Source organism: Meriones unguiculatus, chromosome 8, assembly GCF_030254825.1.
Source record: "Meriones unguiculatus strain TT.TT164.6M chromosome 8, Bangor_MerUng_6.1, whole genome shotgun sequence".
Taxonomy (NCBI): domain Eukaryota; kingdom Metazoa; phylum Chordata; class Mammalia; order Rodentia; family Muridae; genus Meriones; species Meriones unguiculatus.
This window is the reverse complement of record NC_083356.1, coordinates 74,717,253-74,740,335: the sequence shown is the minus strand read 5'-3', so window position 1 is coordinate 74,740,335 and position 23,083 is coordinate 74,717,253. Positions and strand designations below refer to the sequence as shown.

Here is a 23,083-nt window from a genome sequence, read left to right as displayed (position 1 = left end):
CTTTCTAGCACCAGGCCTAGCTTACTCTTTCACAGAAGTACAGTGCAGTCTTTTGTAGCTTGTCTTTGCTACTTTGTGGGTTCTTTTCCCCACCCTTTGTCCCCCACAGCCTTGGTTTCACCCTCTAACAATAGACAGGAGAGAAAGGATAAAGGGGGAGGGGGACTGAATCTAATTTCTTTCCCAGCTATTCCTTCCAGTTTCCAGCCCAGCCCCTTCAAACGTTTCTTGCAACCATTCTTCCCTCAGTTTCCCTACAGTCTGCTTGAACAATCCCTTCTCCCAGTTTTCCCAATACTACAGATCCAAACTATGACAGCTGTTCTAGCCCATCTGCTCAGCTCAGCTTCTGGCTCAACTGTCTCCTAACAATGTCTTCTGCCCCAGCTGCCTTCTCCTCTCACTCAGTCCCTGTTGTGTCCTGTTTTTGGACAACCTGCATGGGCTATGGTTGTTCTGGATGACATTTTTCAATACCTTCCCTAGAAACAGCTTCCATTTCACCTCTTACTCAGACTGTCTCTGGTATTCAGGTAATATTAATCCGAGTTTCCCATTGCTGTAATAAATCTTATCATCATAAATTTATGGCTACATCAGCCACATAAGGCCTTCACTTTCCTATTTGACCTTCTGGTCCCACACATTTAACCCACTGCACACTTTATCTGAGATAACTTTCCAATTCCTAGAAGCTGGACATAAACCTTTTGAAGCGGCCATTCTGAATTGCAAGATTTTTGTGACGTGATAGTTAAATCAGCTCCTGTAACCACCCAATCTTTTATTTCAATGTCATTCATTTGCAACCTTAATTTTGTCCTCTGACCATTAACCACTGTTTGCCAGAACACACATTTACCAGTACTTCTAAACCTCCCATTCTTTCTGCTGGAGCAGCTTTGCCTTTAATACATGTAATAGCTGAGCAATCCTACAACTGTTGATATGCATGTTTTTATATAAGCCATTATTTTAGTTTCTCCTTTGAAATATTTTTTAAAGTTTGTCTTTTTTATTTAACTTTTTTTTTATGTGCATTAGTGTGAAGGTATCAGATCCCTTGGAAGTGGCATTACAAACACATGTAAGCTGCCATGTGGGTGTTAGGAATTGAATCCAGGTCCTTTGGAACAGCAGACCGTTCTCTTAACTATTGAGCCATCTCTCCAGCCCCTCCTTTGAAATATTAATCTATAATTCCTGGATGCCCAATGAATCCTTTTGAAGTAAGGAGTAAACTGCTTCTTCCCAAAACCATTGTCTCTGAGGGCAAAGAACCATAAGCTCAAGTAGATATTTTGTAACATTAAATTTTTGGAAATAGATTAAGATGTATATCTATGGCCAGGCCTAGGGCAGCACAGCTGCAGTAGCATGCATTAGCTCTGCAATATTTTGTTTGTTTTGTTTTGCTTGCTTGTTATTTCCTGGCTGACAAAAGGCAAGCAAGAGGCTCATACTTTTTGCTGCCGGGCTTCAAACTAGTCCCCACCCACTTCGTTTCTCATTGAAAGAAATTGTCTTGGATAGCTTGCTTGGACCTACGCTCATTGGCCCAATGGCAACCTTGCCACATTGCCTGAACACCCCTAGAAGCCTAGGTCTTCTTTCTGGTTTATATTTAGAAAAAACATTGTCCTTAGAGATGCCTTGTTGACAATTTTGTTGCAAATGACCATATTTCCCACAACTAAAGCACTGGCATTTTCAGAAGAGAGCTTTAGTGGCTTGGTCAGTCTCTTTGCAAATGACCATATCTTCCACAGTTAAAGCACCATGCATTTTGAGTTGTAAAACCTTTAGCTATGGCTTGTGACATACACTCCAGAATCAATCTCAGTTGTCTCCCTGAGCAACACTTCCATAGGTACTGTCCTTGCCTTTAATGGCCTAATTACCTTTTTGTATTCCATATTTAAATTTTCAAATACTAATGTCTCAATTAGTACTTGTTTCAAATCAGAACCAGAAATTGGCCTTATTCACTGCAGAGACCAATCTTTGCAATAAATAAATAAATAAACATTGAAGGCTTTTCTAGAGCCTTTTCGTAAATGATGTGGACTTCTTTCCTGGCTCAACTTTGTCCTAAGCTTTTAAAAGCTGCTAAATGACATAGTTCTAAGATTGTTTTCAAATGGAACCTGTCCTTGTATACAGCACACCAACCTGCACTGGTCCATCATTGTATTAATTCCCCTCACTCCATTGCGCTACTCCAAATTCATGGCTCCTTCTCTCTACAATGACAACCACTGCAATTGAGGACCAGCCTCTAGTACAGGTGTTAAGCAAATCTGTTCCAGTCTTGGCGAATAATTCTACTTTGAGTAGCCTAATTATTTAGTTTGTTTCACATAGGGTGAATGAATCCCATAAGACATCATTGTCTCTTTAAACTGCCTTAGGCCCATTATTTCTACAGGATGCCATCCTGTTTTGTCATAACCTGGATTATCCCCATTAGCAGGCATATGGTGTATAATTACTGGGAACGCTACTGGCGATTTTGTGTCCCAGGACTGCCTGTCCTCAAAATGTGCTCAAAAGGCCCCATCTCCTGAAAAGGGAAGTCTCATCTGACCAGGCTTCTGCTTTTCCATTTCTTTGACTTATATGCCTTTTGACATAATTCTTTCCCCTCTCAATCTGGGGAAGTTCCCACTTTCTGGTTCCTTTACTGGGAATGAACCTGTTTGTTATCCCTTTTCTTGATGTTTTTCTTCTGTTTTTTGATTCCCAAGATTCTCTATATCCACTTGTATTTTTTTCCAGTTGCTCAGCCAGTTTCTCAACTTTTTTATAAACAAAATTGCCCAAAATAAAACGGAGAAAAAAAAATTCTGATGAAAACCATGGGGTGCATATCCCAACAGTGTTGGCAAACATCCTGTCTGCTTTTTGAAACAAAAGTATCCATCACTCCTTTTCCAGCCTTTTGCTCTATGGTACTTGAAGTCAAACCTTCCATTCTGCCTGGCCCCATGTTGGGTGCCAAGCCTCCTCTAGTTCCTGCAGACATCAAGATAGGACTCAGGCGGGGAAGTACAGGATGCCCACGGGTTAGCTGATGGGGAGAGGACAGATCTTGGTACTGCCCATTTTCAAGATGCATACACCTTAACCTCAGCCCCCGTGCTGTGGTAGGGGGTCCCTCAGACCAGGGGAAAAGAAATTGCCACGCAGGCCAACTAATGTTCTCGAATACACATTAATTTGTATAGTCTGCAATCCCTTCCTAGAGACACTGAAGGAAGGACAGACTGCCATGTGCCGTAGTCTCTTCCCTCTTCCCATTGTGCTTAGAAGCTGTTTTCTGAAGATCCTGCCTACTTGACTTGTCTCCTTGGGGACCCTACCACAATGCTCCACTCGGCGAAGGTATTTCAGCCACTCCCAACTTCCGCGTAAACTGTGAAACAGAACCCTCACCTCTTCCCAAAGACTGAGAAACAAACCTGACGCAACCTGAGAAAGCATGTTTGGCTTTATTTTTTTATACTTTTTTTTATTTAAATAAGGAGAGTTCTTTCATATGGAAAGAGCTAGTACAATCACATATTTGAAAGGAGAAACAACAGGGACTGAACCGGAGGGAAGGGAGGGTGAATTCACGATTCCATTTCCCATCCGAGGTAAGAGGTTCCCCAAATCACGTCTAAACAAGCTGCACAGTACACCTTTAGCATCGTCTGCCCCTTCAAATATCTGGTCTAAGTGAAAAGACAGAGGAAAGGCCAAAATAAAAGCAAAAGGAAACAAAATGACCCTCAAAAAGAAATCCCCCGAATCCTTTTCTACAAAAGGTATGAGGTTGAAAGCTGAGGGCACAGGACCCCTTTCAACAACTGAGGAGCATTACACAGAGCCTTCACAGCAATTGCTGCTCCAGGACCGTGACATGCTGAAGATGGGGCCTGGGGTTGTTGCAGGTCTGGAGCAGGCAACTGGGAGCTGCAGGTGTCATGCGCCTGGAAGATCACCAGCCAGAGCTGGTGGGCCTAGTGGGGAGCACAGCTGGGTGCTCATCCCCAACACTGAGCCACTCTATTCCAAATGACCTAGCTTGTCTTTTAGCCATCTCACAGGAGAGCGCTGGCTTTCTGGAAGTCTACATTTCCCACTCATCAAAGTATACAACAGAAGACGCACTTTTGCGCCCTTGGTTGTAAAAGATTCCCAACAGACCCTCTCACTTAGACTTGCATTGTTGGAAACGAGGGTCAGACGGACCTGGAAGGCAACATGCAGGTACCTGTGCAGAGGGGAACCCAACAGATGTTGGGGGGTGGGCTTAGTCAGAGTTGCCTCATGGCCTCAGGGGACATACTCTTGTGCCCTGGGCTCTGAGTATCAAACATTCACAACTTCATCACTGACCATCTGGAAGGTGGCTCCAGAAGACAGGAGAGCAAAGTTGATTTTGATACGTAATCCAAAGTATCTCTGGAAGCAGAGCGACCACAGCTTTGGAAATGAACCAACTTTCCTGAATGTGTAATGCAATCATTCTTGTTTCCCCCCCCTTAAGGAATCTTAGACCTAGAAGTGTTCTGTGAACTCTGAATTTGAAAATGGTAAACTTGGGAATAAGACAAAGAAAGCAACTGTTCAGAAACCAGACTTAATGCAGCTTGCAGAAGTCTTTAGCCAATAGATGGTGCGTGCTGAACGTACCATCAGGACTGACAGTACTCAAAGAGTCCCTAGTTTCCAAACCATGGACTGCACCATCAGTGGCCCCAACAAAGCCACTAGCAGTAGGAGGTGACTTCTGTAGGCAGGACTAAAAGATTCTGCCCCACTTCCACCCATCTCAGCAGTAGAAAAGGTAGGTGCTGGGTTTTACTTGTTCCCACCAAAGGCCATGGCACCTTGACAGACACTCTTGTGTTTTTATCTGTGATCTGAAGATGTGGGTTTGAAACCAAAATAAGACCCCAAGTACTATTACACTTCGAGCCTGACTCTAAAAACCACATGAAGAGATATTGCACGTTTTAAACATCTCTGCACTAAAACTTGGCTTGACCAGATCATCTGAGGGGCAGGGGTATCTGGCCTGAAGCCTGCCCTCTACTCCCAGAGTCTAGTTGCAAATGTGCATCTCAGAGGGGTAGAGCCCACAGCTGAGGTCACAGATGTGCTGAGCACACCAAACGCCACATGCAATTTCCTGGCCTTTCCTGCACAGAGTAATTCAGACATTATATAAACAGAGCAGTGGGACATTTACTTTTTTTTTCCATCTAGACCTACAACATCAATACATATAAATAAATTCTAGTGTTTCTTGTTTTTATTTAGGGTGGGAGGCAGAAGGGAAATACAGGGTGAGAGAAAGGACTGAAAATAGGTGACCTAATTTTTCTTCTCAAACAGGAAGCACTGCCATTCTGACAGCAGGTTCACCTAAAGGGCACATTTTGAGTTTGTAACAGCATTCTGTGAAATTCTGAAGGAGAAAATGTTTGTTTCTTTTGACACATATGCCCACCAAGCATTAGGTGAGGTGGGTCTGACCGCATTTCTAAAGAGGATAGGTAGAGGTGACTGTGTGTGGCTTTTTCTGACTGAGACGTAACAGGGTAGAGGTTGGCAGTGGGGCAGAGGACTCAATCACTGGGACAGTAGCCAGACACTTCTAGGGTGAGTAGAACAGCAGATGAGGGACACAGGGACTCTCTAAGTGGGCAGTGCTTTTGAGGAAGGATGTAAGAGAAGATAGGACAAAGACAAGTGAATAAAGGGGGGGGCAGAGGCTTAAGAAGGGAGCGGAGCGGAGTCCACAGGAAGCTTTCCACTAAGACTGCTCTGCCGGGTGACCCTGGGGACAGTGTGGCACTACCTGTTGGGAGAGTGGACCTCTGTTTCCTTCTAACAACCAACAGGTCAGCACGAAACCCCTTCAAAGCTAAGACGCTGCTTCTCTGCTCTGACACCCATGGTGACACTGAGGACAGACCCACAGGCTTGTCCCAGCCCTGCCACCAACTGTGAGCTCTGAGGCAGGTGGCCTCCAATATCCCCAGGTGGGTGATTAATTGGGGATCCTAAAGAGCAGCTGAGCAGACTGAAATTCTCCCTTCACTTTCCTTTGAGTGAAAGCAAGAAGCCTAGCATACAGGAGCTCACACAAAACCCGCAAGGAGCAGTTCTAAGACCATCCTTTCAGGGAGGCTGCACAGGCTTCTCTGTAGGCCACTTATACTTTGACCCTGCCCTGTTCCCCAAGGATGAGTAACACACCTGCTACTCGGCAACCCTACTGTCAACACCTTGCTCTTGATGCTAGGAGTGAAGGACATAAGATGAATGTGCCATAGCCTGTCTTGGTGCAAGCTTGACTAATGGGTCCCCATCTATGTCCCTTGTATTGATTTTGGTGATAAGCTGTGAGAGGTGGATGAACAGGGAGGGATCCAGAGGGATCCAGTAGGGTCCAGAAAGAAGAGAAAAGGAAATGAGTGGGGAATACAGCCACCCAGAGTGCTAGGGCATGGAGCCTCAGATGCACAGTCCCCAAGTGGGGGCCTGTGGCCTGGCCACCTCAGCCAATCTGAAGAACAATGGTGACTGTAACTCCACAATTCATCTGGTGCCCAGTACTCGTTGTGTTCACCAACAGCAGAAAGGCCCAGATAATTCTTAGGCTGAGACATTGGCTCCAGGTCAAGGGCTAGAACTCAACTCAGACACCAACCTCATGGTGCCCAAGACAGTGAGGGGACAATCAGACGGTCCAGTCATGTCCTCAATAACCCCAAAGGTTAGCCAACTGTGTGCGTGTGTGGTGTGTGCGTGCGTGCGTGCGTGTGAGACTCTTGAGAATCACCTCTTAAGGTAGTGCTGTGACATGTCAAACAGGACAGAGATAAAGGAGACCACTGGGGATAGCAGAGCAGAGAGAGGACAGCAAGGAACATATAAAAGTTCAGCTCTACAGACGTAGCTAGCATTTTGTTCTCCTTTCCTCTTTGTAAAAACCTTAGCTGCTTTTTAAAACAAAAAGCCTCCAGCTAAAATGACCCTGCTGCCAAACCACTGCGCCTGGGGAACGGGGCGGGTGGCAGGTCTGCACTGCACAGGAGGGTCACTCCACAGTCACCGGGCAGAGGGGCGGAGGAGGGAGTCTGCTCTTTTGTACCAAAGCAAGCAGGTCAATGCCATGTATCCACGATGCAGGCTGGCTGACGATGGAGCTTTCAGGAGCTTTCGGGAGTGGAAGAGAGCTCTGTCCAGGCCAGGTGGTAGGACAGTGGAATGGTGGATCTGGCAAGGTCCCAGGTGGTGGCTGTCCAGGCTAGCGATTGTGCACCATCCCTGTTAGGGTGAGGCAAGAGATGCCAGGCACCTTTAGGGTTTACTCTCTTCCCTTCAGGCTTTACTCTCCTCCACCTTGACTGCCCGAGGCTTGATTGCTCCCGTTCGCTTCAGCTGGGAGGTGGCTGAAGATGCTTCCTGCAGCTTCACGGTTCCCAGGCCAGGTTTTTCATCCACTCGCTTTGCCTTTGGACAGATGGACAGGAAATCAAAGTGACTGCAGGCCAAAATGTGTACAGACAATTCCCTTTCTGTTCCTGAGTCAGACCAAAAGCTACCCTCAGAAGACCAGGGAGGAGCCTGGTGCACAGCCACAACTGCCCTGTCGCTCCCACAGACACCGAGTGCAGTGATTCAGCGAGGCAGCCAGGCTGTGGGTCCTCTACAGAGAATTCAGCACTACTACATCCTGGGTGAAGCATTTCAGGTCCCAAGGCTGATGGGAAGGAAGAGCCTTTTCAAATCAGTGCACCCTGTGTCCCACAGGCAAGCCAATAGCCCCTTCAGCAGACCAATCTCTCCTATGGCTCTAGATACCCACCTATTGTAGAGGGTGGTGCCCACTTGGATCTCCCAGATCTTGGCCCATGACTCAGTCAAGCACCCATCCAAAGTGCCTCTAAATAACTGCATTTCCCCAGGAGCCCATCTGATCCCAATCAGGGTTCTGCTAGCCCGCAGCTCTGCACCAGGCCGGCACATGGTGACCAGTGCAGTTCTGCTCCTCACTTGGTCTATATTCTGGGGGAATCTTTGTTAGGTGACTTTTCTTGTCAGCTGAGGATGGAATCCAGGGCCTCACACATGCTAGACAGGTGCTCTGCCCCTGAGTTATGCCCTAAGCTCTGGGAGAAAGGGTTAGAAACCCATCCCATGGCAGGAACAGTGACCCCCAAGGAACACTGTGGAAAGGGGGCAAAAAGAGAGCCATCACCCTCACAATCGCCACCTGCCAGTGAGTGACAAATTTATTTAGCCCCAGGCCCAACTGAGGTCCTGAGCTCTGGAGCAGCAGCTCAGCATTATAGGAAGAAGAGAAAAGGGCCTCCAGGGAAAGACACAGAAATCCTCGCTGTGAAGTGGGAGAAGCTATACCCTAGCTATGATCCCACCCAGGCAGACAGAGACATGCCACAACACTCACTAGAGCTAGCACACATACACCCCAGCCTCTGAGCTAACCCAGGCCTAACTGTGTCTCCTAGAGCGCCATGACAGCCCCAAATGGCTGGGGATAGTACACCTTCTGGAATCACCTCTTGTGGGAACCAGTCTCCTCCCTTCTCTGCAGACAAGGAAGGATCCAAACACCCATCAAGAGAAGTGCTTTTGTCAGAAGCAGCTCAGGTGGTCCAGCTCTAAGCACTAACATGTTTTCTTTAATAAAAAGCATCCTTAGTTGGACAATCCCCTCTCCTCTGGCGCTGGGAGACAGGCCTAAGTGTCCAGGGCTGCAGGGTGTGGAAAGCCATCTTCTACCTGTTGAACGTAGTGTCCCTGCACAGAGCCCATGTTAACTGCTGATCCAGAGGCCTTCCCACTGGGGCTAGCAGAGCTAGGCCTGAAAAAACCAAAGGCAGGGTTGAGAATACACATGTGTCACCACAGAGATGGAGTCAAAGCCTAGCAGCACACGGAGGCAGCCTGAGCCAGGGAGGGCCCTCTGGCCAGAGGCCCTGGCAGACAGAGAACACAGAGCTGAGACAGCTAAGAGTGCAAATGTGGAGGAGCGTGGTCACTAGCCCTTAGCACTTCTAGAAGACACCAGGAGAGGAGCTGCAGCCCTTGCTGTGAACATAGTGGCCATCCTCAGGCTCTGGAGCATCTGGACCTGGGTGAGGCAGCACCCAGATGAAGGCCTGCGGCTAGCGCTAAGGAACTATACCATCTTCCCTTGTAGGGGAAGGGGAGAAATCTACACCTGATTTTAGTCCCAGGGCCATTAGATGTTTCAGAAGAAAAAGGTTTTGTTGGAAAGTACTATGTAGAGGTCAGTGACTCTTAGGTGTGGGGCTGTGTAGGGCTAGCTACCACCACACCCTAAAGGACATCTTGGGGACAGCACATCCCTGGAATTTATGACGGAGGACTCCTTTTTGCAAGTCATGGTTCACCCGCCCCATTTCCTGAAAATCTTGGGGAACTGTACTGTACGAAACTCATAGCAACCTCTCTAAATCACTATGATGCCTGTGTTTTCTACATCCGGTAGCCCCTCCATCTCTTCTCATTGTCCCAGGACCTCACAGATAACCAATTACGGAGGCTCAAACCCCTCATAGAAAGTTAACACAGTAGTTACATGTGAGCTAGCCATGTTCTCTAGTATGGCCTATGTGTGTATGTATGTATGGTTCTGGGTATGGAGCCATGGACCTCATGAATTTAAGTACTCATGTACTCGCTACACTGCCCCACACTCCAGGCTCTCTCTCTATACTTTAAAATCCTCTTCAGACTGTTTACAAATACTAGGTAGATAGCAGCTACACTGTATTGCTTAGGAATGATAATAAGAAACTGTTTTTGGTCCCTTCGCATTCCCAAATCTTTTCAATCTGTGGATAGAGTGCCAAACAGTTTCTTCCAAGACTGTTTCCCTCCCTACAACCGATTGAGGCCAGGCTACTGCAATGACACCGGGCAGGCAGGACTGTGGTGTGTGCTCCTCCCTGACGCTACCTCCTTCCCCCACTCCCTTCCCCCACCTAAACACTGCGCTGTGCTGCCCTCCACACAGCTCTGCTTGATGGCCCTTCTGCCAGGTAACAGAAGCAAAAGAAGATGTACTCATGCACAAACAAGAGTGACGACAGCAACAGCATAAAATAAGAGGAACTGAGTGGTTTTCACGAATGCTCTCTTTAGGAAAGTGACATGAAGGAAAGGATGGAGGGAGCTCCAGCTGAGCACACCAGGTCAAAGGTCAGAGTGAAAGTGGGACACAGATGGCAGGACTCTAGTGCTGACTGTGCTGCCGGGTGACCTCTAAAAAGACACTGCAGATCTGTCTGTCCCACTAAAAATACAAGGTATCGGGGCAAACATTCCTTCAGGCCCAGGCCTAGGGTGGGGGACCAAGAACCCCTGCCACAATCCAACAAATACCTCTGAATCAAGCCAAGGAGAACCAGGCTCTACTGGAGGTAGAGAACCCACACCAGGGAAGCAAACAGCAGGTACCAGTTTGTGGTTTGGAAAGAGAGGCCACTCACACCCATCTTTAAAAAATTCTCTGATAGAGGTCAGAGGGTGTGTTTGGATACAAGAGTTTGTGGGGCTGTGGCTGACACCCCAGAAAGCTCCCTCACTCCTTAGAGCATCTTACTCTGCAGGCTAGAAACAAATGGAGTTTTCCTGGGACTCTCCCACAGCCAACTGAAGCACAAGCATGTTCTAGGGACTCCTTGGTGACACCCAGGCGTACAAAAGGGGGCATGCTGCAGTGCCCTTCCTGCCTTTCTCCCTGGGCCCACAAGCTCGTTGGAGTGACTTACTTAATACTCAGCAATGACCCCTAACCCCCAGGGCTCATCTTTACCTGTAGGCCTGTGGGGATGGTGCGGAGCCTCCGGTAGGAACATTCTGTTTACTGTCGGCAAAGTGGAAGCCTTTCAGCTCCATCGGAGCGGACTAGGGGGCCCAAGAAGTACAGAGTTACTCAGGAGCCCAGACAGCCTAGCCCACAGTAGCCCACCCAATCCAGCTCAAGGGGAGGGCTGATTCCTAGTGTTTATCTTTTTCAGAGACTGTGCTCCACTCCATAGCTAAGGCTGTCCTCAAACTCCCAATCCTCTGGTCTCAGCTTTCTAAGTGTTACAAGTGTAAGTGTGTAAAAGAGTACAAAGACTCTTGCCTGGAAAGAAGAGCTGGAGAGGTAACTGCACAACCAATGGGTGATTGGCTACTCTGTGGACAGTCACCCAGATGCCGGACATGTCAGCGCCCTAGTGACTTGATTAGAAGAACAGACTCATGTCCTTATTCAAGAGCCTGGGTCCTGCACCTGTGGTGGCTCCATGTGCCTCCTCCCCATTGGCCAAGGCGTTGGCTGTGTATCTTCCTTGCCGCCCGATAGTGTGGCACATGCCAGCGGCTGGCTTTCTGACTAGTTTACACATAAGCAGTACATCTCTGGCATCTGGGACTCTGAGGCCTTTGCAGTATGAGAGACCACAGTCCACTGAGACTGGGAGCATACACGTTCTGTAACAGGAGTTCTGTGGGAGTTTTGGCTGGACAAACACCCCTCTCTGGGACCACCTTTACCTCTCTGCTGGTGTTCAGGATTGGTGGCTGGGAGCCAGGTGGAGGAATCCTCCGGGGAGCTCCAACAGAGAGACTCTGTCCTGGAGGCAGCTGAATGGACTGTGGCAGGATCAGTGGCTGCTGCCCAGAGCCATACCGAGGCAGCGGCATAGTGAGCTGTTGGGTGACAGGACAGTCAGGGGGCAGAAGGGACACTGGAGATAAGGCTAAAACATACTTCGTGATTGTACACATCACTCCTGAGTGGTCTCTGCACCTTCAGGTGGCTACGCATCCTCAGGCCTTGAAGCTGTCACTAAACAAAGGGTGCTGGGGAAGCCACAGGGTATTGTCAGACATGAACAGTGGCAATGCCAGAGCAATGCCAGTGACATTCTATACATAGCTGTACACCACTCAGAGCGCAGGCTTGGAGGGGAAAGACAACAGAGACTTCTCCCGAATGACAGCTGCACAGGGAGTCTCTCCTCGCATCACCTTGTGTACACCAAGATGGAAGCACACTTTTTTTTTTTTTACTTTTTTTTTGAGATTTTATTTTTATTACATAGACAGTGTTCTGCCTGCATACCAGCAGAGGGCACCAGATCTCATTACAGATGGTTGTGAGCCACCATGTAGTTGCTGGGAAATGAACTCAAGACCTTTGGAAAGGCAGGCAGTGCTCTTAACCTCTGAGCTATCTCTGCAGCCTGGAAGCACACGTTTTGCATCAGCAATGGCAGAGAGAAAACAAGACCAAACTAGAGCTTCAGAGACGCTTCTGGGGCATGTCAGACAGCAGAGCAGCAGTGCTAACAGGGCCCAAGAGATCATGTCTCAAATCTAAAACAAGAAGGGGAAGGAAGTACTGGGCCACTTGAGTCTCTCAGTCATTGTCCTCTTCATCTCCCTGCTTTGAGTCCACAGTAGAGGGTCAGAAGGATCTATTGGAAACACATCACTGAGACTTGCGGTGGCACCAGGGCTTCAGAGTAGAGTGCAGCAGGGAGAGTACAGTCAGGCAAGAACGCTGCCTGGGCAGGGTATGGCCTAGCTCTCCCCCTTACAGGAGAGCCTGGGATGCTGTGCTCACTGCACAGGCTATTGAAGACCAAGGGCAAAAATGGGGCGAAGAGTAAGAAGACTCTGCAGAGCCAGCACGACATGGGACAGGGTAGTGAGGAAGTGGGTGGAGGGAGATACACTGAGTCTTTTAAAGGCAGAGGTGACAGGAGCAGTCGAAGGACCAGAAGTAGGAGGGGCAGAAGAAGCAGGATGGAGGGTAATGTAGATTAGATGAACAAAACTGGTGGAAACCGTGTCTTAGAACCAGCATGCTGGAGCTGCCATGAGCTATAAAGCAATGTTGCTGGGCAGCCAGTAAGGAAGCCAGGATCGAAGAAATCAATCTGGTAATGAGTAATGCTTGGATGATAGTGACCAGAAAGGAGAGCCAAGACAGGAATGAAGGGTACACCCACAATTAGGGGCAGGGGAGTGGTAATGGAAGGAAGAGGGTTTGAGGGGACAGGGAAGCCAGGGAATAATGTCTTCAAGATGATTTTAAGAGTCAGGGGCAACTGTGTGATGCCATGATGAGGTGGCTGACAGTGTAGTCTCCTACTGAAAGGACAGCACTGAGCCTACCTCTACACTGACAGGAAAGAGAAGGCACTTGCCAGCATGGCCTGCAGGATGAGGTACATCTGAAGGACAGGATGCCTCTGTGGTCTAGAAGTACACAGGAGGGGAGATGTGGCCATGGGCCCTGTGGACCATCAACTCCTGCTTCTCTGGTAGCAGGAAGCAAGGCAATGGTGGGGGTGGGGATGACAGAGGGACAACACAACATGGGGGAAGCAGCAAGAAGTGGCTCTCAGGAGGTAGGACTGATGGGAGACGAAAAGAAGTGCAGGGGGCTCTGAGAGTCTACTTCCTGGGAGGAAACAAGTGATGCCACAGGGCTGAGAGAAGAGCAGGTTGAGGAAGTAGTGCAGGGTTGAAGTACTTAGAGTTGTTAGAAAGGTGGAGCTGAGCTGGGTGGTGCACACCTTTAATCCCAGCACCCGGGAGGCAGAAGCATACAATCTCTGTGAGTTCAAGGTCGGCCTGGTCTACAGAGTGAGTCCAGAACAGCCAGGCCTACACAGAGAAACCCTGTCTCAAAAAAACCAAAAACATAGGCAGAGCTGTTGACTGCATGAGACAAGGGCATCTAGATGGAGTAAGAGAGCAAGCCAGGAGCCCAACAGAAGGAAGGGGGCCAACTCAATGTCACACAGGCCCCGAGGCTGAGGAATGCAGGGTGCAATGGCAGATTTGGCGGTGGAAAGCGCCAACATGCAGTGAGAGCAGGCCCAGCAGTCCATACCCCAGACTCTGAAGTGGGAACTAGAAAGGACTGAGGGACGAAGCAGACACCTGTCCCATTTCCGTTCCCATTTGTGGGTTGCAAACATCCCTAGAACAGAGCTCTAGAAGAAAAGGAGTCAAGTAGAACACAGTGGTATAGGGATTACAAGAGTCTCTGCAGCTGAGGAGTACATTTGGGCATCAGCACACACATGAGGCACCCTGAGTCAAGGAAGGAGGAGACTATCGAGAAGCCAAACTGACCTGTGGGAGCTGAGAATCCAGCATCTGGGAGGTCCCCAACCCGGCAGCCTGGCCGAGCTGGCCCTCATACACTAGGGCCTGGTTTCCACTCATGGGCTGGTAGGGTGAGCCAGACTGTGGCTTCACCATTTCCAAGGGCTGTATACCGGGAAATGCAGAGTATGGGGGCTTCAAGGCCGTGCCCCCAGAGAGGATCATAGTGCTAGGTGGTGACAGGCTGGGGTGCATGTACACCTGAGACCTGCAAAAGCCAGATAGAGATCAGGATCAGGTGAATAAGACACACAACTGTCAACACTGGCGAGCATGGGGACCAAGGACTTGCTAACAGATCCCTGCTTCCCCAGAAAGGATGATCCAGAGGGTCTGGATGATCCTGATATTGCTGAGCTGGGGACCATGAACACACCCAAGCTTTGGCAGGTCCAGGATGACCCAGTGATGCTCAAGGTTGAAGCCATCATGTATATTGAAAGGATAAGCTGGGTGTGTGTGTGTGTGGGGGGGGGGGGGTAATAGAGGGAAGGGCATGGGAAGAGGAGCGTAACTTGGAACAGGTCATCAGGGACCAGGAGCCCCCAGCAATCTGTGGTGGGCGGGAAAGGAGTGCAGAGCATCTGATGACCTGTCCAGGGCCCCAGAGCAGCACACACAACCACAGCAGGGCAGCATGGAGGGTCTGACACCTGGGCTATCTCACCTGAAAGGCTGCAGGGAGCTGAAGATCTCCTGGGACTGGGAGACAGGGAGTCCGCCTCTCAGCCCAAGCTGCGCCTGGGCCTGCAGAGATGTGTGGAGGGATATTGGGATCTGCTGGGCAGTGGCAGCCTGTGGACAGAGCCAGGTGATGACTACATTGCCCCCAACCTTCATCCGGTACATGGAGATGTACCCACCTCCATCCGGTCCTGTCCCGGTTGGCCAGGGCACAGCTCAAAACATGTAATCTGGCTTCCCACAGCAAAAGATCAGTACTACAACCAAGTCAAAGTATCGCCCTAACACCAGAGCGCTGCACAGTAGAAAGGAGTCCAGCCATCCACATCAATGGAGATGAATTTTGAGTATTCTTTCTAGGATATATGCAAGCTGAGTATGGTGTCTCACACTTGAAATATCAGCCCTTCAGTGGCTGAGGACACAGGATGCCTCTAAATTCCAGCTCAGCCAGGGCTAAATAGTTCTAGGCCAACCTGGACTACAGAAATCATAAGGAAATCATAAAATAAAAAATCATAAGGAAAGTGCTAGAAAGATGGCTCAGTGGGTAAAGGTACTTGTTATTGATGAGGACCTAGGTCTAGGTCTCAGCATCCACTAACAACTCTCTGAATCCAGTTCCACAGGATCCCACATCTTTTGGCCTCTGTGGGTGCTGCATACACACAGCACATAAACATACATGCAGACAAAAATACTCATTCACATGAAATAAAAACAAAACAAAACGGGGGGGGGGGGAGGGAAGAAACACTAAGATCCATTTAGTTGGATTGAAATCTTAGAAAATTAACAAGAACATGTCTTAAGAGCTGAGGGCAGCCCCATCCTGTCTGGACTGGAGACCTGTCGTAGGAAAAATACTCCTGGGGTTTATAGCACCAGGCTTTGGAAGAAGCTTCCAAAACACACTGGCCGCATACAGAGAGAATTCCAATTTCATGCAAAGACAACATCCTGCCTGCTTCTAAAATTATCTCTTTCTAATGCATCTGTGCCTAGGTACTCAGGCCCTGGTAGGACCCCGGCAGGACCCCAATTACCAAAGTAATCCCACTGCAACTGATCCGCAGCTAACAGAAGCGACGATTCTGAGAGGAGAAACAGTTCTGGGGTGTCTACTTCATGCCTATTTATCTCTCACAGGCTCTTTCTATAAGCGCACTCTGGGTGCCATGGTCTGCCAGTGCTGGGGTCCACATGGGCAGGAGGCAAGATCACCAGAAAAGAAACGCAGAGAGTGGCCACAGCTGTGCTGCCTCTGACCTCAGGCCTCCTGACTTGCTTCCCTCACCTGCTGGTAACTCTGTTGCTGAGGTATCGTTTGAGGAACCAGTCGTGGCTGACTTGCATATACGTGGCCGTCCAGGTACAGAGGTGGGAGGTGGTTGCCTAGAAACAGAACCAAGACAGAGAAGGAAAGGATCAAGTCTCCCCGTTGCACACAGCCCACTTTCCCTGGGGACTCGGTGGGGCTGAGGATATAAGCAGAGGCTCTGTGGTTCTCTGCTGCAACACACACCTCCGGAGGCCCAGGCCAGTGCAGAGTACAGCACCTGAGACTTAACCACTCACCAGCTGTGCTGGGCCTTTGGGAGGGCTAGTTACTATGGAAGAGAGTTGCTTTGGTCTCTCAGTCATTGTCCTCTTCATCTCCCTGCTTTGAGTCCACAGTGGAGGGTCAGAAGGATCTACTGGAACCACATCACTGAGACCTCGGCAGCTCGGCCCTCAAAACCCCCAGTAACAAGCATGATGACAGGAAGAACCAGAACAGTGATAGAGGGCGCAAGTAAGCCCTTGCCTCATGGGTACAGCCACCCAATGGCACAGTATCATCAGCCTAATTTACCGGAGAGGCAAGTGATCACCAGGGATTTGGCACTGACTAGAGTCTGACTCAAAGTCTTTGCTTATTCTTCTCTGGCAATTCCAAGTGCCTCCTATGGCACAACAACACTGCTTCCAACAACAGAGCAGGAATTACACTGCCCATAGCATGTGGAAAGCTGTCACTACCTGACCTAGAAACCAGTGTCACACTCTGTAAGTGAAAGCACAGAGCGGTTAATCCAGCTTCTCTCTATAGCGAATGGAGAAGGCTCCTGAGCCTGGCTCAGGGGATGTGATACCTGGCATCGAAGCAGAAGGCGCTACAGAAGCCACAGGCATGGGTGGCATGGACACTCCTCCAAAGGAGCTGTAGTTGACCCCGTTGGAGGCGCCCACAGAGGATGGAGGCTGGATGCCCGAGCCTGCACCTCCTGGAGAGCTCTGCTCCGGCAAACTGGGGGAGTTTTCCCAAGCCTTGCGTGCAGACTCCATCTTTGGAAGCAAGAGGAGGGGAGGGATGCAAATTACTACCGGGACAAAAGGGGGGAGCAGCAATCTAAGCGGTGGGTGCAGGAGGGCGCCCCTCCACCTCTCCACAAGCTGAGGTGCTAATGAGGGCCCTAGCCCAGCTCAGGCCTGGCTTTACCTTCAGGGTGAGGTCTGCCGTGGGGAAAGACATGGGGGAGAGGCCGATGGCTCTCTGGATGTGGTGATCCCGCCGAAGGATGGGGATACTCTGCGTCAGTCCTGCCTGGAGACGGGAGGAAGGAAGTGTGGGGCATGGCAGGGCTCAGGGCAGCTGCTTCTCCGAACACACCCCCATGACCAGGACTCATCCTGAGCAGGCTGCCTAGACCAGGTTCCATGACAGAAGTCACCTCCACACCCACACTCCGCTAGCCCTCCAGACACTCATGTCCCAGTAACACAGAACAGGATTAGCTGCCAAGAAGAAAGCACCTGGAGTCAGAAACCTACCGCCTGGCTTGGAGATGGCCAGGTTCAGACAGGAAAGATTGGCTGGTGGCTGTCACTCGGCTCTTTGGGCCCTCCTAACACAGGTGGGAAATGCAATGACTGGACCCTAGAGCGCTGGGCTCATTAGCCAATTGTAACAACCTGGCTAACTCAGCCTTTCCAACACACGGAAACCCAAATGTTTTCATTCACGGCCTGGCAACATTCTCAAGCACTAAAACTCCTCCTCCAGCCCTCTTGGGAATGCTGCCTGGATGTTTCCCCCATCCAGCAGACCTATAGAGGACAGACAAATGAATGGAGCTGTTTGGCCGTTTCTCCAAGAAGCTCACAATGCTGTATCTCTCTCTGGAATGCACAGCACCTAGTGGGCCCTGGAATTCCAGGAGGCCTCCTGTTTAGCCAGGGTTGCACACTGGCTGTGAAATGACAGTCTGGGGACGAGGGTATGTGGCTCCGTGTTAAGAGTGTGTGCCCTCGGTTCCTTCCCTAGGGAGAGCAGTCTGAACCACAGCTGGCACGCACGGAGACTGGAGCTAGAGCAAGCCAAATGACCCAGACCTTAAGGACTGATATCACCTCCAGCCAAAGGTCCCAAAACCATGGAGCTGCCAACATGGGTGCACGGGCAGAGCTGGAGGAAGACATGCTGACTTACATTACTAGCCAAGACATCCTGAAGCTTGGCAACTGGATTCCCTACGGGACCAGAAGCAGAACCAGGTGGCAGGCTGAAATCAGAGTCCTGGAAGAGAAGGGCACACAGCGTCTGCGCCTCGCCCAGCTCACCGTCACTGGGCCCGAATCAATGAGATGTCCACTAGCAACATTCAGCAGAGCCACGAGAGAGAGATGACCACACAAAAGAAAGGAAACCACCTGACCTGTCTCTCCCTACCCTCTGGCTGGCCTCTGAGGCCAGCTAGAGCCAGAAAGGTCATCCATAAAGCAATCCAGTAACACTTGCCCGTCCATGTCTCCATAGTAACACTACCCAAAATAATGCTCAGCTCCCAGCTTCCTTTTTTTCTTTAGGAGACACCCCTAAGTGACATGAAAGCAAGAAAGAGAAGGGGGGAGGGGGGAGGAAAAAAAAGAGAAAAAGCAAAAGAAAGAAAAAGAGAAAGAAAAGGAACAAACAAAGAAAAGAAAGAAAAAAGTGAAGCTCACTTTTGGATTGACTCCAAACTCAATGGGCGGCACAGGCAGCACGGAGTCCACATGGATCTCCACCCCGTTGACAGGCGGGACGACGGCCCCTTGCAGCCGCTCGGCCCCCTCCGAGCCCTTTCTGTTTTTCAGAGACCGCTCATTGCCGATGGGTCCTGGTCTGTGCTCCTTGCTCTGTCCAGAGCCTTGTTCTGAGTCCTTGGTGGGAAAGCAGAGGCTGAGACACACTCGTTCCCACGTGCCCTGGTCACCAGGGAAGACAACAACACAAAGCAGGGCCCCAATGCCCAGGCCCTGGCCACCATGTAGGGAACTTCCAGGTTACCTTGTGCTCAGACTGCTTCTGAGCTTGGTCCTTGTGGCTGTCGGCCTTGGATTCCGCCAGGCCAGGCCCGCTCATCTCCTCTGGCTTGAGAGTACCATATGGAGAACTGCGTTGTGAGGAGGTCGCAGACGACTCCCGAGACTCAGCACTCAAGTCAACGCCACTATCACCCTGGCTGCTCTTAAAACCCTGCTGTGCAGAGCACAAAATGGGTTAGAGCCCTGTCCCCAAACTGCAAAGCACAAGCATCGAGGAGGCAAGCCTGTGGGTAGCACCGGCATTCCTCCCAACCACCAACCTCCACTCCAAACTCCAGTCCTGACCTCGTGACAGTGGCCCATGGCACACACCAGCTTAATGAATGCACCAATACTACCCAAGTTCGTGACTACCAGACACTGCATGGATCTAAGACAAGGCTACCAAACTCATTTCACGCAAAGCATACAGGTGCAGCCAAGACCAGCTCAAAGGTGGCTCTCAATCTAGCTCCCTAGCCAGGGCTCTCTCCCTTGTCTCTCCACTCCTGCAGGCAACACACATAAATCAAGAGACCAAGGCTGAAGAGGGTGACAAGCTAGGGACCACAGTGGGGCATCTTGTACAGGCCCAGATGCCAGCGAATGCGCTGTAGCACCAGGGCACGGGGGTGGTGGCGGCTCTCACCTCTGAGGTGCCGGGCTCGGTGCTGCTGAAGGCGGTGACAGCTTTCCTCCACGAGTCGCTGGCGGCCCCCTGCACAGGGAGGGCTGCCAAGGAAGGAAGACAAGAGTTAGGGCATCACGAGAGACAAGCAGGCTGGAGAGACAAGAGCTTGTGAGTCTCTTTCCATTGGGCTGAACATCAACTGAGAAGGAGAACTTAGGGAAAGCCACCCCTGGGTGCTCGGCACACCCCACTGCGGACACAGGCACTTTCCTCAGCAACCAGCACCCTCAGATTAAAACGAAAACTGCAGCAAAAAACCCAACTTGCTTGGAATCTTTACACTGGTTTTGTTTTGTTTGGGAGGGCGGGGATGGGGATAAGGGGAGTTGTGTTTAGACAGGATCTTATATTTCTGGCGGATCTGGAACTCACAGATCTACCCCCCAAATGCTGAGACTAATGGTGTGTACCACCACACCCAGCTACACTCACTGATTTTGTATTAATTCAATTCTCATCGGTCATACTATGTCAACATTCTCCTGCCCCGAGAGTGAGCACCTTCAAGGCCTTGAAAGATCCAGGCAGGTATAGCTTGAGAAGGTGGGCAGCCTACAGACGTTTCCTACATTCCGAAAAGGCACCGAGCCTCGGCCCTGAAAAACCGTGCATGCATCAGATGTGGAGCCTGAGATACTGCAGAACCCTTGACTTCTCAGGAGACGACCGCTCTTCAGTCTGCCACGCCAATCTGGCAGAAGACACTTGTCGACACTTACGGTGTGTGTCGACCGGCTGTACCCTTGTTGCACGCTAAGCCAGTGCCCCCCACGAAGCGACACCTCCAGGGGCCCTCTTTCTTCTACTACGGTAGAACATCACTTGGAAATGTTTCACACTATAACCGAGGTTCTCACGGACCACCAGGAAGGGCGGTAACTATGCGGCACAGACTTGCAGGAGCATGAGTGGCACGCTGTGGCATCTGTCCTAGCCTGGGGTCAGCCACTGTTCTACAGGGAGGGCTCTCCTAGCTCGCCTGCAGGTGACAAAAAAACCCCACTGTAGTCAGCCGCACAATCTTCCAGGCGCAGGGTTTTGCAGGTCCTGCTCACTACAGGCCATTAAGGACAACTTGATCAACTGGAATGGCTTTGCATTTTAAAGCAAAAGTTCACCAGAAGCATAGCTTTGAGTGGGACATTAAAAACAAACAAAAAAGCTTTAAGGAAATAAACTCTGCAAGGCAGAAGATATACTTAAGTTAATCTGAACTTTGCCCTTCCACAGAAAAATTAGGGAGGGAGCCACAGGATTTTCTTCATGTTGGGGAAGGGCATCGCTTGCCCCCTACTGGCCACATGTCATTTCCTTCCCTCACCGGACAGGGAAACAGGATGCCTCCCCTAGGGTGCCGCGTCTGCTAGTCCACTGGAGCCAGGACGTGTCACCCATCGATGGCCGCCACAGCAGGTCAGCTCAGGTGCCACTCAGCACTGGCTCTGCTGGGGTCCAGGAAATAGGGAATGCTCCACTTCTACCCCTGGCCCAAAGCAGGGACTCTGGGGAAGGGCCCAGCCTATACTGAGCCAGGCACCACCTCACCTTGGCTGCTGCTCTCCCAGATCTCAGTGCCCAGGCTGCTGCCAGGCACAGCCACGTCTCCTTGCTCCAGACACAGGCTGCTCTGCTTTTTAGCAAATCGAGGAGGAATACGTGATGAAAGGCCTCGACCTTTGACAGGCACCTATAGGAAAGAAGAACTGATGCAGTCTAGCCTAAGACATGACTGGTGACAGCCTCTCCCGGGAAAAGGAGCTTGGTTCACACCACCACCCAAAGTAGCCTGAGATGCCAGACACTTGTCTTCAAAAGCTCAGGCTCCAGGGTTTGCTGCCAGGACAGCAGGACTGGCCCTAGGAGCAGGCTGATCAAAGTGTTAATACATACAATGTCCAGCCTCAAGCATTTCTGCACAGGTTTCCTGACACCTAGCCAGGCTACGGCACTGAGGAGAAACGAAGCCTAGGCGTGCTGAGGCTGGTCACATTTTGGATGTAGATCCTGGACAGGTCAGCCTCTTTCTGAAAGTATCAGGTACTGGGAGGCAACGCATGCCTGAGAGATACTCCTCCCTTCCTCTTGCCCACCCAGGGCTGCCCTCTGGCCCATGGCCCTCACCTGAGCAGCCTGTTCCTTCTTCCTTCTCTCCTCCTCCAGCAGGCGGCGCTGCTTCTTGGTCAGGACTTCAATAAAGCCTTCCCCCACCATGGAGCCTACTTCACTCTCTTCCCCAGGGCTGGATCCGCAGTTGTCAATGATGGCATCTGAACCAAAAGTCACAGAAGAATAAGGCAAGAGTCACCCAACAGGCAACTGATACCCAACACATGCTTGGCTCAGAAGTCCACTTATCAAGGAGCAATTTCTTTAGTGCCTCTGAAAATCCATACATGGTACCCCATCCTCATGCTCATGTGACCTGATGTGCTGAAAGCACAGCCCAGCGGTGCTCAGGCAGCGCCATGACAGAGATAATTGCCTTTAAAGATGCAGATTCATAAACCCAGTTCTGTTTCTTGTTAGCCATGTGGTCTTGAATACACCCTTTAAATCAGGGAAGTTATACAGATGTCATGGGGGGCTCAGCGTCATAAGACAGGAATCTGAGTTGTTTTGCATCTCCCCTATTCCGAACAAGTCCCAGAACCTAGCCGAGACTCACTTCCGTAGCCCAGGTCAAACTGCTTCCGGGCCTCTTCCTGTTCACCAGCCCTTTGGGCGGCCAAAGCAGCCTCCTTCTCTGCTTTCTTACTGGTGGTTTCAGGACTGTCAGAGCTGGCATGAGTGGTCCGTTCCAAGGCATAGGATGAGTGGTTTCCACTGCTGCAACCAAGTCCCCCAGGCAAGGCCTCATCTGGAGACCTGCAAAGGAAAGTGAATGCCATGAATTCACCATCACTCAAAGGCTGGGGAAAACGGATGAGAAAAACTTTGACTACACAAGGCCCACACACAGACAGCAGCTATCTAGTTCCAGTGCCTTCTACTGAGCCACCAGGGGTCAGGAGAACCTGCTGACAGTGCATGCCATGTGCTGGTCCAGTTCTGTGGGGCAGTGGGGAAGGCTGCCGGAGCATCCCTTCCCCGCATTCCCTCCCACTGCATGCCACCTTCAGCACCTGCAGTGGGGAGAAGAGGGCGGGTGGGTGCACC

At 50.4% G+C, this 23,083-nt stretch overlaps 1 protein-coding gene and 2 non-coding genes across 12 annotated transcripts in view; all 3 read right to left on the bottom strand.

Annotated features, from left to right (window-relative positions):
• Positions 1 to 3,472: 3,472 nt before the first annotated feature.
• Prrc2b (proline rich coiled-coil 2B) overlaps positions 3,473 to 23,083 on the bottom strand; it is an 85,170-nt gene continuing 65,559 nt past the window's right edge. For 4 of the 10 annotated variants that reach the window (XM_060389911.1, XM_021655612.2, XM_021655399.2 and 1 more), the window contains exons 17-32: positions 22,593 to 22,792; positions 22,049 to 22,194; positions 21,473 to 21,614; positions 19,886 to 19,968; positions 19,220 to 19,411; positions 18,895 to 19,092; positions 18,383 to 18,469; positions 17,393 to 17,497; positions 17,046 to 17,238; positions 16,208 to 16,305; positions 14,894 to 15,021; positions 14,194 to 14,434; positions 11,596 to 11,751; positions 10,868 to 10,959; positions 8,806 to 8,887; positions 3,473 to 7,512 (exon numbers count right to left, since the gene is read on the bottom strand). In XM_060389911.1, the coding sequence (XP_060245894.1) occupies positions 7,381 to 7,512; positions 8,806 to 8,887; positions 10,868 to 10,959; positions 11,596 to 11,751; positions 14,194 to 14,434; positions 14,894 to 15,021; positions 16,208 to 16,305; positions 17,046 to 17,238; positions 17,393 to 17,497; positions 18,383 to 18,469; positions 18,895 to 19,092; positions 19,220 to 19,411; positions 19,886 to 19,968; positions 21,473 to 21,614; positions 22,049 to 22,194; positions 22,593 to 22,792 (2,275 nt within the window). In that variant the 3' untranslated portion in view covers positions 3,473 to 7,380. The remainder of the gene's footprint in view (positions 7,513 to 8,805; positions 8,888 to 10,867; positions 10,960 to 11,595; positions 11,752 to 14,193; positions 14,435 to 14,893; positions 15,022 to 16,207; positions 16,306 to 17,045; positions 17,239 to 17,392; positions 17,498 to 18,382; positions 18,470 to 18,894; positions 19,093 to 19,219; positions 19,412 to 19,885; positions 19,969 to 21,472; positions 21,615 to 22,048; positions 22,195 to 22,592; positions 22,793 to 23,083) is intronic. The other 6 variants (XM_021655539.2, XM_060389914.1, XM_021655764.2 and 3 more) reach the window with 4 other exon arrangements.
• Positions 12,460 to 12,544, bottom strand: LOC132656093 (small nucleolar RNA SNORD62). The gene has a single exon (XR_009594035.1). It is a non-coding gene; the product is annotated as a small nucleolar RNA SNORD62 (small nucleolar RNA).
• Positions 16,543 to 16,627, bottom strand: LOC132656095 (small nucleolar RNA SNORD62). The gene has a single exon (XR_009594036.1). It is a non-coding gene; the product is annotated as a small nucleolar RNA SNORD62 (small nucleolar RNA).